Genomic DNA, 16,510 nt, shown 5'->3' with positions numbered 1-16,510 from the left:
GGACTGAGCCCATCTTACAGAGCTGGCCTAGGTGATCACCCCAGGATTACAGATGGGGAAATGAGGCAGAAGAGGTTGATGTGGCTTGCTAAGGTCATCCCACCAGTCCAAAGAAAGCCAGTAATTGGAACCAGGTGAATCCTGGCTCCCAACTACCTGTCTACAAAGCACCATTTTAAAAGCACCTTCCCTTCAGAGCACCTCTTGTTGCAAGCAGAGTCTCAGTGGTCAAGCTCAGGATGGTGTCACCATTCTTTCCAGTTGCTTCTTTTCCATCATGGAAGAGTGGCCTTTTTGTTGACTACCTGTCTCTCATGTTGCCTACATACACTGCTTTCAGTAACTCAGTAAGGATTTGCTGAACTTTAGGGGGTGCTTTGCAGAGCTGCAAGTTTACAGTGCAGCCCCAATGGAAAGTTACTGTGTATGCCTTGTGCTCACACGGCTAAGATGCACTGGGTTGGAACTAGAGCTGCCATGGTTATCTGTGTTATCTTGGATGTTCTTTTAACCTCTGCAGCATCACTCATTTGGTATAAACACAGGCATCTACCTCCCTCTTATGCTGAGGCTGTTTAACCATCGGGGTTTTTTAAGATTGGTGAGATAAAATTCACAGCAGTGTTGACTCCTACTAATCTCTCCAGCAAAGAGGAACCTCTCCATCTACATCTGGTTCTCCAGAGAAAGCTATAAACGGGTCTTTGTATTGGCCAAATAGCAAAGCTTTGAGCTCTCAACAAAAGGCCAGGAAACAAAAGTCTTTATCAGAAACTAAATCATCTAAGAAAAAGAGCCCCAAACCCTCAACAGCTGGGCCAAAATATGTACAAACAGAAGCTGAAGTTGCATGGCTTTCATGGTGGCCTCCTCTGGCAGAAAGAGAAATCCTGATCCAGCTTTGCATCCAAAAGAGAGGGAACTGGCATGTTCTTACCTCTATTCAGAGTATCTAAAAAGCTGGCTGGGGTCCCACCTTCCCATCACCCTTCTCCCATCTCATCTGGCAAAGCTTGTACCAGAAAGTCACATCAGAAAAGAAAATCCTGACAAGTGTTGAGTGAGAGGAGATGGGGGAGAAGAAAAGGTTATTTCCTGTTTACTGCTATCAGAAGATTTGTGTTTCTTCCCCTTCATGGGCCTATCAAAACTAGAAAAGTACATTCCCTGCAAATTGCTCATCAGGTTTTTCCCCTTTACCTCTAGTCCTGGAGGGGAAGGTGCCTCTCCTCCCTCCCCGCTCCCCGAGGTCTCCATGGCCCCCGCAGAGACCACAGGACAGCAGCAGCGAGGAGGCAGAGAGAGTTTATTGTTCTGGGTAGCGACTTAAATAGCTCTTGGGGGGATTACAAAGTGACCATTGGGAGTTCAGGAGGCCTTACAAACCAACCAGTGATAACAAAGGGTTTACAACCAATAGGGAAACTTTCAGGTATCTCTCAGGACATTCCAAAGTAGAGATAAGACTGAGACTCCTGGGAAGAAGAAGGTGAGTTTGCAAAAGTTACAAAAGCCATCTTGGAAACATGTTCACTTAACATTAAAAACCTCTGTTTTCTCTTATACACTAAAAAGCCTACTGCAACATGGAGGACAATATTTTATACTGCAGGATGATGGGAGACAGACTTTGCTTTAGAACCCTGCAGCCTCCCCACCTATTTCAGGGAAGGATCAGCATCTATGTCTGCCATTACTCACCACCACTTCTGTACCTTCAGTCATTAAGCCCGTGCCCTTTTTTCCCCTTGGATCCTCCACTGCAGTCACTCTGTCTCATCATTATCCCCGCTCTCTCTCTGTCCTGTCACCGTTCATCCTGACATGAGAGACACAGGAGCAGCAGAGGCTGTCCCAGCCAGCAGGTAACTCCTGCTCCAGGCTCCGTGTGCCACCTCGGAAAAGCCTCCGTCCCCCCTTGTGGTCGGCTCAAGGTGAATCGGGGCTGACTGCCAAGCAGTTGACTGCTCGTTCACACACATCTCTGAATCCCACCCCTGCTGCCCCAAATTCCCTCACTATTGGGTTTGTCTGTTGTTTCAGAGGAGAAAGCTGAGCCCTATTGCTCTGTGATTGAAAGCTTTCATGGGAGTGCAACACAAACTCTTAATGATCTTTGCTCCAAGTCGTGCAGTTGATGTCACTACTGCAGTTCTCTTCACACAGACAAAAACAGCATCATAACAACTTTTTCTTTAATTTTTTTGTTTGTTTGAAGGTACCTTGCTACATGACTTTTGGTATCAAAGAAAGCTTTCAAAACTGCTTCACTCCTTAGTTTTGGAAAAATATGTTTTGCCCTCAAAGAGGAACTTGTATAAACCAAAGCCGAGACAGCGATGCTGGCTAGAGGATAAGCACTCAGCTGCATTTCTTTATTCCATTTGCATGTGATAGGGGAGAAGACAATAATTCTCTCTCTAATGTAACACATTTGCAATTCCAAAAGATTTGCTGAAAATTGCCTCCAAGTAATTCTTGGTCTGTAATACCTCTAGTTTCCATGGTGTTAGACAATACTAAAACTACCACTACCATCAGTTTAGGTGAGTTTTAGAAATCCTGCATAGAATTTCCAATATTAACTATATTTATATTAACTATAAAATATACACTTTATACTATAGCCTCTGCCAACAGGGACATGTAGTGATAGCACAAGGAGTAATGGCTTTAAACTGAAAAAAGAGTAGGTTTAGATTAGATATTAGGAAGAAATTCTTTCTGTGAGGGTGGTGAGGCTCTGGAACAGGCTGCCCAGAGAAACTGTGGATTAGAATTAAGCCAGGTTGGACAGGGCTCTGAGAAACTGGGTCTAGTGGAAGACATCCCTGCCCACTGCAGGGCATTTGGAATTAGATGATCTTTAAGGTCCCTTCCAACCCAAACCATTCAAAGATTCTATTACTTGCTTGCTGGAAAAACACAAATATTCAGAAGGGCTTCATCTAAGGGCCTTATAGGCTCTCGGTAAAGACTCCCCTGCTGCCTCCAGCCACATCCTATGCCTGAGAGATGAGTCATGTAATCTTGCAGAAAGGAACTGTAGCGTTTATTGTGAACAAAACCAATGTGGGACGCGGTCAGTGGCTGTCAAAGGTCACGGGGTCCATACTGGGTGATCATGTTGCTTCCCAGCTTCCTTTACACCAGAGAACAAGAGGAGAGTGTTTCATATGGGTGGTGAAGTACAGGCAGGGCTTGTTTGCACCCAGGCACTGAGCAGCCTGGCAGAAGGCACAAGCAATATCCAAATACTAATCCAAACCTCTGCAGAGACACACCACCAGGTCTGCTTCCACCTCAGACAGAAATTGGTGATGCTGCCTTTCTTGCCCTCTTCTGTCACCGGTGTTTACCTATGGAAATCTCTGCCTGCCTGGTCGTAGTAATACCTGCACTTTAGATCTTACAGCACCACCAGAATTTGTTGGCTCATGTTAAGAAAATGCTTTTAAAGATACCTATGTGTGACACTGTCTTTTATAGCTGACTTACACACAAACTTCTTGTTTGCTTGTTTTGAAATGAGCTGCAATAATTCATAAAAAGTGAAACGAACTTACCACGTACATGCCTAAAATCTAGAAGGTTTTTTAAACCATGACTTACCGGTCAGACAGCCCCAACCTGGAAAGTGTCTCAGCTATTGCCTGAGTGATGCAGCACCATAGTCAGGCTGGAAAACAACTGCAAATCCATGCATGTGGCTTCTCAGAGTGCTGGATTCATAGGCTGCAGGACAGGAGCACCCATGTCCAGTCACACCACTGTTCCAGGGATAACCCTGTAATGGCACAGTCAAGGGATTTGATATTATCACCAATGATTCTGTGACATTGGTTTACCCACCAATCTGGGCCCACTTGTCTAAAGGTGGCATGAGCCACCGCCTCCTTGCAGAAGCTGCTATGCAGTTTGGCATCCTCTCTCACACCTAAGGTGGCTTAGGTGTCACAAAAAAATATAGATGGATAAAAACAGACCATTTCCCTTCCCTGCACCTCACAGTTCAGGCAAGACACCTGAGCAGGGCTTGATAAGCTAATGATGCACACAAATCTACTTGCACATTAACACACACTCCAGCAGGGACTAGTTATATACCACTGTCCTGCAGCTTCTTCTAGGCTGACTCTGTTCCCTAGGCTGCCCAAGTCAGCTCTAGTCAGCAGTAACTTGTTATCAACTTTCCTTTGTTTGGCTGTGCAAAAACTTGAAAATCAGCCCGTATTTTAGGTGAAAACCAGAAAGAATTATTAAATAACAAAACTTTAACATTTCTAGAACAAGTTAGAAAACAGATTTTTATTTTTTTTATTTGGAACAAAACCATGGCAAGGAAAGGGGGAGGGGGAACCAGAAAGAAACAATAGCTGGGCACAAACACATACAGTTAAAGGAAGAGCACAGGCTGCAACACTTCTCTCCTGACCCCACAGTTACAGAAACTTTTGCCCCATTGCTGAATGGCAGCTTCAATGGGAAAGGACATAAAACCACCCATGTCCCATCTGCCTCATAAAGACCTCTCACATCTCATACTCCCATCTCAATGGGAAAAATCCTTTCCAGACTGGGATTAGTGATGGTGTTAACAGCTACCCAGGCACCCCCAGCCCTCCCAGGGCTGACAGCAGGAAGGCAGAACTAGGGCGAGTTGGAGCTGGGATGCACCAGCCCAGCAGGACAAGGCTGGCCCAGCCTTCTCCCCCTCAGCACCTAAACACTGCCACCTTCTCCAGTGCACCTCAGAGCACCCTTCAGCCTTTAAAGCATATGCTGGAGTCGACTGTCCCCTGCCTGCCTCTGCCAGAATATGCAAAAGTAAAGCAAAGCTGCCTCTGCCCCCCTATTTTGGTGGCACTGACCCACTGACACTCTTCTCCCAGCTGCTCCTACGCTGCCTACGGGCAGCTGCCACCCCAAGCACTCAGTGTCACATGTTTGTCACTCAACTCATAGCCTTTGAGGAATGTTTGCACTGAAAGGAGATAATGCAGCACCATAAGGAAAAGAATTATCATTTCACTCCTAACTGTGGAAAATCCGATTCCTGTGGCAGCCCTAAAAAAAAGAGATGGGCTGAGTCACCACCAACACAGCTCACAAGATCCAAAAATCTTTTAAAGAGAATGACGGGACAAGGAAACAACAAGAACAACCACCTATGGCTGGGTGTCACTGATGCAGAGCCTTGGCACACACACAGAGATGAAGGACTCCCAGGGAAGTGTGCAGCCATCCCACCAGCTCCCTCACCTGGAAGAGAAGAGTTCAGTTTACCCCGCATTTTGCTGGGGTACTCTCAGACCTTGTTGGATGGTATTTACAAGGCATATCTTAAATCTGTTTCCAAGGGAATCACAGCACAACGTCAGCACAGTATAAAACAGGGGCAAAACGACAAGGGAAGAGAGGGATGCAATATACCCCCCCCATCCCTTTGATCCCAATATGTACCACCTTTGCTGTAACTACACCATGCATTTCTAGCTCATTGGGCTAGTTTAACACCAACATGCCTCACTTCTGACTATCAAAGTTGTCTTGTGCAGTAATTACCCTACTCTGGCAGCGCATCCTGCAGTCCCAGGGCAGCTGTGCCAGGGACTCAGCTACCTGCTGCCTGGGACAGAGCCCTTGCCCTCTCCTCACCTCATCCTTCTTCCCTGCAGGTCTACCCCAGCTGCTCCACATGCAAACCTCCCCTGAGCAGAACAGGACGTGTAGCAGCAAGACTTGCCTAAGAGATGCCATAAATTGCTGCTGTCTGAGCAAATAGCACAGCACCAAACAAGCCTACATGCACAGGCAGATGGCCAGTTTCAGCTTGCAGTAGCTAAACCATTACACTGAAGGCACTAATGCTTGCACTGATAAACAATCTTAGCATTATAATCAATGTTTCTGCCGAAGTTGTACACCCAGGCCCCAAGCACCTTTCTGCTGCGGGAGGCAAGCTGGTGCTGGTGTTGGTTTAGCTCACAGGTAACCCAAGCAGGACTCTGGTGAAAGGGCACCAAAAGGTGAGCAAAGCCAGTTATCACCCTCCAACCCCCACGACTGCTCCTGGTCCCAGGCAACAAGCAGTGAGGGGCAGATCACAGGGGGTCCAGAGCTCAGATAAACACCCTGCACACAGATACCTGGTTGAAACCTCCACTGAGTTTCTTTTGCAGGGCCTGTGAAAAAATGCCTTGAAATCTCCCGAGATTTTTTTTTTTTCTTTCTCAGGAAATTTCTGGCAGGTCCTTTCTTTATGTCTGGGACTGGCAGGACACCACAATCATGTCATGCCTGTCTTTGGCTGGCAAAGACATGGCAAGGCATTGGGTGGGCAGGGAGCAGGAGGAACCACCCAGCTTGTTTCAGGCTGTCACCTGGGGCTGCACAGTTTAGCTGCAGCTCTGTTATCAAGCAAAGCATCGAGGAGCTGCCCAGTTTTGTTTGTTAGTGAACCTGTCAGCTCACGGCAGTGTGGCCTTGAAGCCACCGGTGTGCTTTTCTTTATATTTTCTTTTTTATTTTTAAAATGAGGTTAGAGGGTCTGACACCTCACATCTTTTCCCTTCTGAAATTTGTCAGACTAATTCTTACACACAATGAGACTATGGGATGCAAAGGACAAGTGTCATAGGCTTCAGGGTGGAACAGCAAGCATGTCAGATCAGTCATCAGTTAGATCCGGGAAACAGTCTGAGGCATCTTCCTGGCTTTCCGCATCAACTATGACCTCAGGGTCTGGCAGTTCCTCAGCTTCTATCTGCACTGCTAAGTTTTCTTCTGCCGGTGGCTGGGCCTCAACACCTGGACCAGTCTGGGCAGCATCTGGAAAAAGGAGAAATGGTTTATATTATTGCCCACACCATGGCTCACAGTCCTGGAACTACTCATTTACTGAGATATCCATCATGTCTATAGACACTTGGGCACTGAAGATGTCTGGCCTCTTAGTACTAAAGTACTTTAGTACTTTTAGTACCAAACCTTTAGTACCAAAACAGCCAAATCTATTCGCTTACATCTGAATAATTAAAGGTGGCTAATGGCACACATTTAAAACCTTCTCCCCTACTTTCTACACACACCTCCGCTTTTTACCTAATTGTAAAAAATTTAAATATGGGCTACTTTTTTTAGTCAAATTGTTACTTTTTATTGAAAGTTTTACACTTGAAGTATATTAATATTAAACAGTGACCTGAAAAGCACTTTTTTTTTTCCTTTCTTGCTCTATGTGCATGAGTAGCTTTTAATATTTTGAAAGCAGAGTAAAGCAGCATCCAAGGTTAGACATAAAGCACAGCTGAGCTGCTGGAGGCTGTGCGCGGTACAGTGAAGGACATCAGACATGGAGATGGCAGTGCTGAGACCAGGCTATGACCTATGTAATATTGCTCCAGTTCATGATGTCTCTGCTAAACCTACTTCAGCTGATGACAGTGCATTAGTAGGGAAGGTGTTGCCAGCATTTGTGTTCATGAAACAAAATTGTGGGAAACATAATGCAAAAAGTGGGAGTATTAATATCAAGCACTTACAGAACAGGAGATTTCTGAAGGGTTTTTATCGCTGCACTCTCTTGACCATATTGTGCTAAAGCTGTAGGGGTTTTATGCTCGATTTCTTTGAAGAATTAAAAATGTGATTGTATTCCCGCTTTAGTCTCAATTTAAGGAAATACACAAACCTATGGCTATGATGGGATTTAGCTGTATTTACAGCTCAGCATTTTTGGTTCATGCTGTCTTGAAGATGAGTGCTTACAAAAATAATGCAGATTTTTATAAAACATTACTGATGAGAAGGGGAGAGGGGTGATAAAATTGCAGGAAAACTGCTAAGTTTCGGCTGGTTGCTGGTTTTGAGATGTGTGTTTTAACACAGATGATATTGGGATAGATAGTCACTGGCAGTCCTCTCTGTGGGATGCTTATGGGATGGCTGCTGCTACATCTCAGAGCTGGGTGGGGGTGGGAGTTACCCCTGTGCTGGAGCTGAGCCAGAGTAAGGTGTTGATAAATGACCTGCTGTGGCTTCTGTCATGTGGACAAAATGCAGCACCTTCCTTGTTCTAGTGTGCCCCAGACTCCTCTCTACAGTCACCTCCACCACCATCACCCTTGAAACATACACCGTGTCCTTCATCCTCCTAAACAAGGCATCTGCCCCACTTCAGAAAAGTCACTGGACGCACCAGGCTTTGGAGGGCGGTCAGCTTGGGCAGCTTGAGCCTCGACGTGGTCTCCATTGGGGGGGCTCTTCACACCTTCACTGGACACCACTGACATGGTTAGTCCATCATCCTTCTCCTCCTCTGTAAAACCAAAACCGGAGACTTGAAGGGAAGAGGCCCCCCACAGCCCTCCAGCCTCAGCACATCCCTTGCAATGCCAGACCACCAACGCCTTTGTGCCTCCTCCTCAAGCAGCACTGGCTCCCTTCCCAGAGTAGACAGATGCCGAGGACAGAGGGACATTACCAACCTGTCACAGACCAGCTTGGCCATGCTGGCAGGTTCACAGCTTGAGGTGGCCTCACAGGGCACGGGCAGATTGCACTCAGGGACTGGTGCTGACAGAGGACTGTCATCAGAAACCTTCAGGTCATTCCAGGATCAGACCGGAATGAGGCTCAATTTTCTTGCCCATAGAAAAGGTGAGTTGCTGTGAGTTTTGTCTGGCCAGGAGCACACAGTGGCAAGTGTGAGGTGAATAAAGGGAAAGGAAGGTTTAACTCAAGATCCCCCTGGCCATACCACCTGTCAGCAAGCAGATTACTGCTCCACCGGATCGATGGAGGACAGGCTGGAGGACAAGCAGCCACCCAGCATAGACCAGTTTACTCTGAGGCTGTGTCAACCCCAGCCTGCATAAGCAGTCCTCTCTGAAACTCATCCCAAGGGGTCACAGCATTCTTCACTCACCTGAAGGCACAGGGATGAACCTGTGTTTCCTTTTCACGCAGCAACATACGACTGAGGGCACAACCACCACTAGGATAAGCACACCCACTGCACACCCTGCCAGGATGTAAATGAACCACGGGTACTGCAGCAAGTCTCCTGCAAGAAGGACATGGCATTGTTAGGCACCAGAGTGGACAAGCTTCTTTCTCCCAATGGGAGTAACCCTGCAGCTGGATTAGAGCATGTGGGCAAGAAGTGTTTCTCTGGTTTGGATCAGGGAAGCTAATATAGTGAACTGTGGCAGAGCATGAGTTACATCACAATGTTTAAGTATGGTATGGAACTTTTCAGCAGGAGAACAGGGTTTTGTGACTAATTTCTGCCTGCTCTGATCAGTAACATCTGAGATAATTTCTAAGTTTTAATCAAGATTAAGAGGGAAGATGGTGGCTTAAAAGACACTACATTTCAACAAGTGTTATGAAAAGAAGCAGCTGAGAAGAGGAGGGAGACTTAGGGAGGCTTCTCCTGCTGAAGGAAAAGCTGCAGTCTACCCTCAGAGCTTGTATTAGGCCCAGAGAATCTGCTTAGGACAACCATGAAAGGACTGCTCCAACCTCAGAGCCTGCAGTCCTCAGGCACCAAAGGCTGCAGCCACCTGAGCCAGAGCTGTAGGAAACCAACTTCACTGCTGCTCAGAGAAGAATTTCTCTCTGTTCCCCTGCCCAGCAGAGATGATGCAAAACCCCCAGCAGGAGGTGAAGGCTGCAGATGGCTGAGCAGAAGGCCACGCACAAGTCGGTGGTAATTATTACCCAGCTCAGCATCCCTTGCTCAGGGTTGCTTTGACGGGTCAGACCTGCACGTTCACTGCTGCTGAGCAGGGAAGCTGGTAGGGGGCATCACACACTTGCAGAAAAGAGAAACTCATCCAGACTTGCTCCTTCACTGAGACAATTTGCTCTAGCCTGGGGCAGCCAGGAGGAAAACTCTCCTTCTCATGTGAAAAAAACCCCATGCAATTCCACTATCACTACAATATAGATTCCTTAAAACTCCTTAGGTAAGCCTATGCCATCCTTTTCTGAATCATTTAACTTCTTTTCAGCTGCACACATGCCTGCACAGCACAGCACAGCACAGCACAGCACAGCACTGCACAGCAGCAACCAACAGGATCATTTGGAGCTTATTTTCCAGCCCTCCAAAGCACAAATTGCTCCATGTCTCCAGAAGCTGGGAAGGATTTCAAATGTTCCAAGTCATGCTACACGCTGTCATAGTCAACACACTCACCAGGACAGTAAAAACAACAGCGTGTGCTCCTGTGTGAGAAACCACACGTACTCACAGTATTTTCAGAGTCATTTTTCCAGTTTCTTTTGGAACAGTTGCCAAATTAAAACAAAAAAACATACTCGAGAGAAAACTTTAGGCAAATCAGAAATAATTTCCCTAATAATTTTATTTCCTTTTTGATAAAAGCTTAGAGAATATTATCAAAGTCATGAATATTAGTTGGATTTTTTCTGAATTTTTTCCCTAAAAATTTGCCATTTGTTGAAAAGGTCTTCTTGAGATAAAATATTGTGTTAAAAATTAGCAATAAACAAGTAATGAATCAATAAATGTCTTTTATGTACATTGACTTAAGTTCTGAATCCTCTTCTTTAAATCCTGTGTGTTCAGAACCCTTTCATGTCTGAAAAGTTCACAGCATTTCTGCGAAATTGTTTTATAGTAGCAATTATTCAAAATTAATCATCAGCCAACAGGTTGCCCAAACAGGTGTTTTTACATAGATCTTACACCTACAGTAGAAAAATTAAATTCAGCCCTTGGTCTGGAACAAATAATAACCCACAAAAATATTTACTTAGTCATTAAGTAATTTACATGAACTCGTTTTTCAATTTATTTTACTAGTATTTAGAATTGCTTTAGTTCACATTTTACAAATGTGGTTGCATTTGGTGACTAAAGTAGAACTGATGCCGCTTTCTTTCTCTCAGAGCCTTCCAAATACATGTTCATGAGCATGTCCATCCCAACAGAGCTACCACTGAGTTCCCCTGGGGGCTCTTCAAGAGGAAATGGGAACTGATATCGCACCCAGGGGACTGGGCAGCCACCCAGAATCGACGATGGTAGCTCTCAGCACTCACATGGTTTGTCACAGGGCTTGACTGGACAGCTCATGTGCGTTCACATCCTCGTTCCCCAGTGCCGCGGCCAACTTGGGTCTGACCACGCTGAGCGGCCTCCGGCCAACCTCGCTGGACAAAGCCAGGATCACTGCTCCACAACCACAAATGCTAAACCTGCACAGATTGGCCAGTGGTGCCAATGCAACCGGGCACAAATAGCCCATGGCATTTCTGCTGGGTGCCAGCACGCTGGCCACGGGGTTTGGGCCAGTGAGTTTGCTTTCACACCAACTGTATGCCAGCTACAGAAGAAAAGACAGTATGCGCTGCAGAGTTGGGGTGTGTCTGACAATTTCTAAAATGACAGGTGCTATTAGAGAGTACGATTTCTCTAGTCAGCAGGTAATTAAATTAATTACAGCTAAATTAGTCAAAAGCCTTGTGGTTAAATTATGTGTGTAGCTCTGATGTAATTTTTGATAACCATCTTTACTGCCACAGAGCAGAATAACCTTCTCTACTGAAGGTGCAAATGAAATTATACCCAAGGATCCAGATTTTCCATCTCATTAAACTATGGCCTCATTCAAGCATTTATGAATGGTTTGCAAATGGATAAAGTCTCAGCCTTCTCGCAGTGCTACGTCTGAGCAGGGACATTTCATAAGTAAATGACTTGTGTCTTTATCCACTTCTGATGATGTGGGGCTGATGGAGAAACGTTTGCACAGACTCACAAATCTCTGTGTTTCTGGCCTGAGATAGGGAGAAAACAGATGAGGCAAAACACCTTAGATGAGTCCAGGAGCAACAGGGCTGAACTAGCAGAGGTGTTTTTACAGGGGTGCACAGAAACTGGAAGGCCATCAGGGTCATGGATGAATGTCAGAGTAGGAAGCAGCACGTGTTTCTAAACTGGCACAGAGAATCAGTGCACAGAAGGGTGCAAGGTCTCTATCACTGGGAAGCAGGAAAACAGACAGATAGAGATTCATCCTTGCTGCAGAGTTGGGTAAAAGGACCTCCCGAACAAACTTTCATCCCATCAGTGATTGTAGGCTGTGTCAGTCCAAGACACAGGAGGGAGAAAGAAGTCAAGAGGTCACTTTCTAAAGGCAGGATGTGCTAAGTCTAAAAGGCAGCTGCCAGAGGGCAGAGGAGTTCGGTATTTTGAGGACACCAACAACTCCTCAGTTTGCTGCTGGAAGAGACCAAGAGGAAGATTTTCTGGTTACTCACCATAGCTACAAGACAGTGCAACAGGCCTGGTCCTCGTGACACTGCTCCCGTGGGACACCACACACACAAATTCCCCAGGTACGGTTTTGTCCAGGCGAACCTTCCTCCCGCCGTCCTTAACACAAGCCCCAGGGGCGCTCAGCTCTTTGCCGCTCAGCTGCCACCGAAAGGTCATGCTCTCAGTGCTGGTCGCGTTGCAGGACAACTCTGCAGTCCCATTAGGGAAGCACTGGATCCCAATGGTCGGCTCTGGTCACACACAGCATGGGACAATGGGAACAAGGAGGAAAGACAGAGATGAGGAGCGGACTTAGCAGTGAACAGGAGCTTAACAGGAGCTTCCCTTACCAGCAATCTCAGTACCACCACATTTACTGGTAGCCAGGGAGCACAGAAATAAGTAACCAGACCCCTCAGTGCCTGCACTCAACCCTGAAATGCTTAACAGCGCCCACCCCAACGCTGCTAGTGACTCTTTGGTCCCTATTTTGGGGATGTGACAAAAATCTGGCATCTCTTCATTTTCCTCACTGGCATTGAAAAAAAACCCCAAAAATAAAAGCCCCTGATCTGAGAGGATTGCGGAAATATCCAAAGAATCTGCCAGCCAGAGGCTTTCTCTGTAATCAGCAGATAACCATAACTTCAGAGCAGACTCAGCCCTTTCCTCCCCCAGAGGTTTGTAGTTTTGCTGTCACTCTGCCTCTTCTTCCACTGTAGAGAGGAACTAATGCAAATCATGCCCATCATGGGAACTCACACCAGATAACTGCAGTGAGAAAGGATACCCAGACTATGACTTTTTAAAATGAAGCAATGGATCATTGTTCTTACTACATTTCCCTGAATTTCTCTCTCTCAGTCTACTACAAGGAGCAAACCTCTTTCCTACATTTGTCACTTCGCAAATACAAACTAGACAGAGAAGTGGTGTGGGTTTTTTGACAGCAGGAGTAATATTAGAGAACGTCCATCCATGCAAATAAGCTCAGAAATCACTTTCTTCAACTAGGACATCATCTTCAGGTAAAACTCATGCCTCCAGAAACACCTTTGCTTTAAAATTGTTTCCCTGCCTTAGGTGTGGCAACAGAACATAAGGAGGAGACAAAAGCCCCCATAGCAAATCCACTGAAATGGAGGTTAAACCCGGGACACTTCTGCAGTCTTTGCCTACTTCCAGTTCAAGCCCCTGCTCTTCATGCCGAGGAGTCACATCTTTGACCCACTCTCCACCGTGGATCTGCCTGTTTGCACCCAAAAGGGGGGAGCATTCATTTGTCTTCCCTGAGATCAGTTTGCTCAGACATTTTCATTACAGGTTCATACGCTTCAATTTATCTTAGAAGCTTGTGTAAGTGAAAGCCCTGCAAAAGGAACGGTGGAGATGAGGACTGGAGCAATGGTCACTGGCTGCCTGGAACACTACTCTGCAGGGGGACAAACCCATTGAAGCCTTCTCCATATTACCACAAGCAGTGAGCTGGATCCTGTGCAGAAGTGACTTTTTTTCTGTCTTTGCACCCTGCAGGTGGATTAGCAGGCACACAAAAGGGAGCAGGAAATCTGAGGCCACAAGGAGAACAGTGGGGAGGCATGGGTAAGATCCCTGTCCCTGGTCTCTGGACAGACCTGGAGGATGCTGACCCCCAAGCTGCATCAAGGGTAGCTAAGAATCACTCACAGATGCATTTAGCACTTTTCCTCAGTTGCATGAAGCAAGGGGAAACCCCAGCACACCTCAACCCAGACCTGCACAGAAATCCAGTTCCACTTTCAGAGCCAAGTCAGGCAGGGTTAACTCTTTAAGGAAGCAGCAAAATGTCCAGCAGGTGTCCACAAGCAGCAAAATGCTGTTGGTCAGTGGCAGCTTTTGTAAGAGCCATCAGGAATAGTGCTCTGGAAACAGACTGAAATCTCCAGCTACGTGTCTCTACGTAGTGTAAGTTTGACTTTACAAACACTTCTTGCCGCTACCTCTTACATCATGGAAAATAGCCCAGAACTCAACTGACTGGCTACTTCACGGAAGGATCAACAGACAGGAGACACAAAGAGGATGCAAAAAGCATGTCTTAGTTTACACTGACCGCTACTGCTCTCTGAGTGTGCCAGAAGCTTTAAAAAACCTTCTTCCACAGGCACCTATAGCTCCTGCAGGCTCAAGCCATTTCTTAGGAGGAGTTTCAAGGCACCAAGCTTCCAACCAGGCTCACAAGTTCAAAAGCTATTTGTTGCTAAGAAGGCCACTTACCAAATACTTCCAGTGCAAAGTAACTGGTGGTGTTGGGAAAAACAAATTCATATTTTCCTTCATCCTCTTTCTCCACACTCTTCAGCTCCAGGGAGCCATTCAGCCATTTCAGGCATCTACAGGCAGAATTGCCACACTTGGCCAACAAAGCGTCATTTAAGACAGTTGTTGAGCACACCCCGTCCCCCTTGCTCATTCTGGAGAGGTTCTGCAGGCTTTGGTTTCCCACAGAAAAGACTGCTGAGCCGCCACTGAGCACACCGATCCGGGTGGCAGAGCCTGAAAGGAGAGGCACAGAGCGTGGGCAGCAAGCTTTCCATGTCCATCCATCCCCTCTCAGCCACCTCCCAAAAAGGCAAATGCCCAGGTGAGACGTAAGAGGGACAGACCCAACCCTAGTGACAGGTTGGATCACCAGTGATTGAAAATCAGAGGAGCGGGATGCCTTCTGTTAGGGTCAGCTTCCCCCCACCTCGATAACCCAAGAATGGTGTGCACAAAAAGGGAAACAAAAGGCTGAACAGCTGGTCTTTTCTCTCCCCAAATTTAAATCGACCATCTACCATCCCCCATCAGAGCTGAGAGACTGTGCAAGTAAAGACCTTCAAGGCATCAGTGCCATGGATCCTGTACAGCGGGTAGCAGAAACAGCAGCTGCCTGCACAGCTGCTTCTCCCCAAAGAGTAAGGTCGAGGCTTTAACTGGAACAAGTCTCCCAGTATCCTCGTGCGTTATTAAGTTGCTGTCTGCCACTTAAAATTCAAAAGATGGTTAAGAGAAGCTCAGGGACTAAACCAAGGTCACACCAAGAATCAGAAGCAGGACCACATTGCTCTCCAGCCAGCCCTGTGTGTACAAGGACTTCACGTTCTCCGCTGAAATGCTCTCACGGACGCAGGACACCCGGAAAGTGCAATACTGTTAGTTTTCGTTCGTTTACAAAAAAAATAATCTGTCTTACTTTGGTCTGACTGCCCCGTTCATGCATTAGCGGTTACATTATCTGATATCGCCCCAAACCTGGTGGAGTCCTTAAAAGATCTTAAAGCAAAATTAAGGCATCTGCTCATCTAGACAAATCTGTGCCAACTCCATAAAGAGAAATCCCACTTACCATGAGTAACAGTTATTATCACCAGCAAGCACTGCAGAGTAAAAGGAGAGCCGAAATCCATTTTAAAGAGCTCCTTGCATCATATGCTGAGAGGACAATCTGGCTACAGAGCTCAGTGAATATAGTGTTCAGGAAATGATGTCAGAAGCAAGAGTGGGGAAAAAAAAAAAAAAAGAAACTCCATAATGGACAGATTGAATGATGGTTCAAAATAGACCTGCAAGGTTTTGGGTGACTGACCTCAGGCTGAACCAACACAAGCCACTGTGTGCTCTGTAAGTCCCGCAGGTTGGAGATAACTGCGTGTGTGGAAATAGGGCTGAGTGGAGAGGAGAGACAAAAATATCCCCAGGTCAGCTCACCCCACTTAGGAAGATGCTAACACCAAGACCAGGCAAAGGCGAAAGAAACCTTTTCTTTCATCCTTTTCTAGTTTATCAAAGTACAGCATCCTCATTCAAGGAAGAGAAATCAGTTCAGTCAGATAAAGCACTGCACATGCAGACCAGCTGGTTTTCTGAAATACTAGCAACACTCACTCATGGAGGGTCTCACCAGCAGGGAGGAGGTGTGGGACAAGGCTTTCCCTCTGTTCCCAAAGAATATGTTGCCAGCCTGAACTTTGCTGGGCTCCTCTAGTGACCAAATGGCACCTGACATGCAGGAAAGAGCTCCATACAGCCACCCCAGGCAAAGAATAAAGGTTATAGGAAGTTAAGCTGCATTGCAAAACTAAACTGAATGCAGCCTGAAAGACACCCAGGCTCTGTTGGGAGTGCAGATCCCAGAGACGAGACTGAAAAGCCAGTCCTGAAGAACCCCTGTGAACCAGCTATCTACGGGGC

The 16,510-nt window shown here is 46.4% G+C and overlaps 1 protein-coding gene across 2 annotated transcripts; it reads right to left on the bottom strand.

The window, feature by feature from the left end:
• Positions 1-1,323: 1,323 nt before the first annotated feature.
• Positions 1,324-15,742, bottom strand: LOC126649494 (uncharacterized). Of its 2 annotated transcripts, XM_050333692.1 has the most exons (8): positions 15,666-15,742; positions 14,552-14,830; positions 12,298-12,546; positions 8,930-9,067; positions 8,201-8,320; positions 6,737-6,831; positions 3,613-3,787; positions 1,324-1,475 (listed from the first exon to the last, which is right to left on the bottom strand). In XM_050333692.1, exons 1-7 carry the CDS (start codon positions 15,724-15,726, stop codon positions 3,647-3,649), a joined length of 1,083 nt encoding a protein of 360 aa, XP_050189649.1. In that variant the 5' UTR covers positions 15,727-15,742; the 3' UTR covers positions 1,324-1,475; positions 3,613-3,646. The 2 variants fall into 2 exon arrangements, with proteins under 2 accessions (XP_050189649.1, XP_050189650.1); XM_050333693.1 differs by lacking the exons at positions 1,324-1,475; positions 3,613-3,787 and having other exon boundaries at positions 4,290-6,831.
• Between the last annotated feature and the right edge of the window lie 768 nt (positions 15,743-16,510).

The sequence above is a fragment of the Myiozetetes cayanensis genome, unplaced genomic scaffold (genome assembly GCF_022539395.1).
Source record: "Myiozetetes cayanensis isolate MyiCay16 unplaced genomic scaffold, myiCay2020 scf5-8, whole genome shotgun sequence".
Taxonomy (NCBI): Eukaryota; Metazoa; Chordata; class Aves; order Passeriformes; family Tyrannidae; genus Myiozetetes; species Myiozetetes cayanensis.
The sequence above is the reverse complement of the archived record's forward strand: the minus strand, read 5'-3'. Positions and strand labels throughout refer to the sequence as shown.

Bases quoted from the DNA above. Each gene is read 5' to 3' on its own strand.
- LOC126649494 (XM_050333692.1), bottom strand. From the start codon at position 15,726: ATGGATTTCGGCTCTCCTTTTACTCTGCAGTGCTTGCTGGTGATAATA. The intron at 14,831-15,665 runs GTAAGTGGGATT...CTCTCCTTTCAG, and splicing joins GATAATAACTGTTACTCATG to GCTCTGCCACCCGGATCGGT. The intron at 3,788-6,736 runs GTCATAGTTGAT...GTGCCATTACAG, and splicing joins AGGAACTGCCAGACCCTGAG to GGTTATCCCTGGAACAGTGG.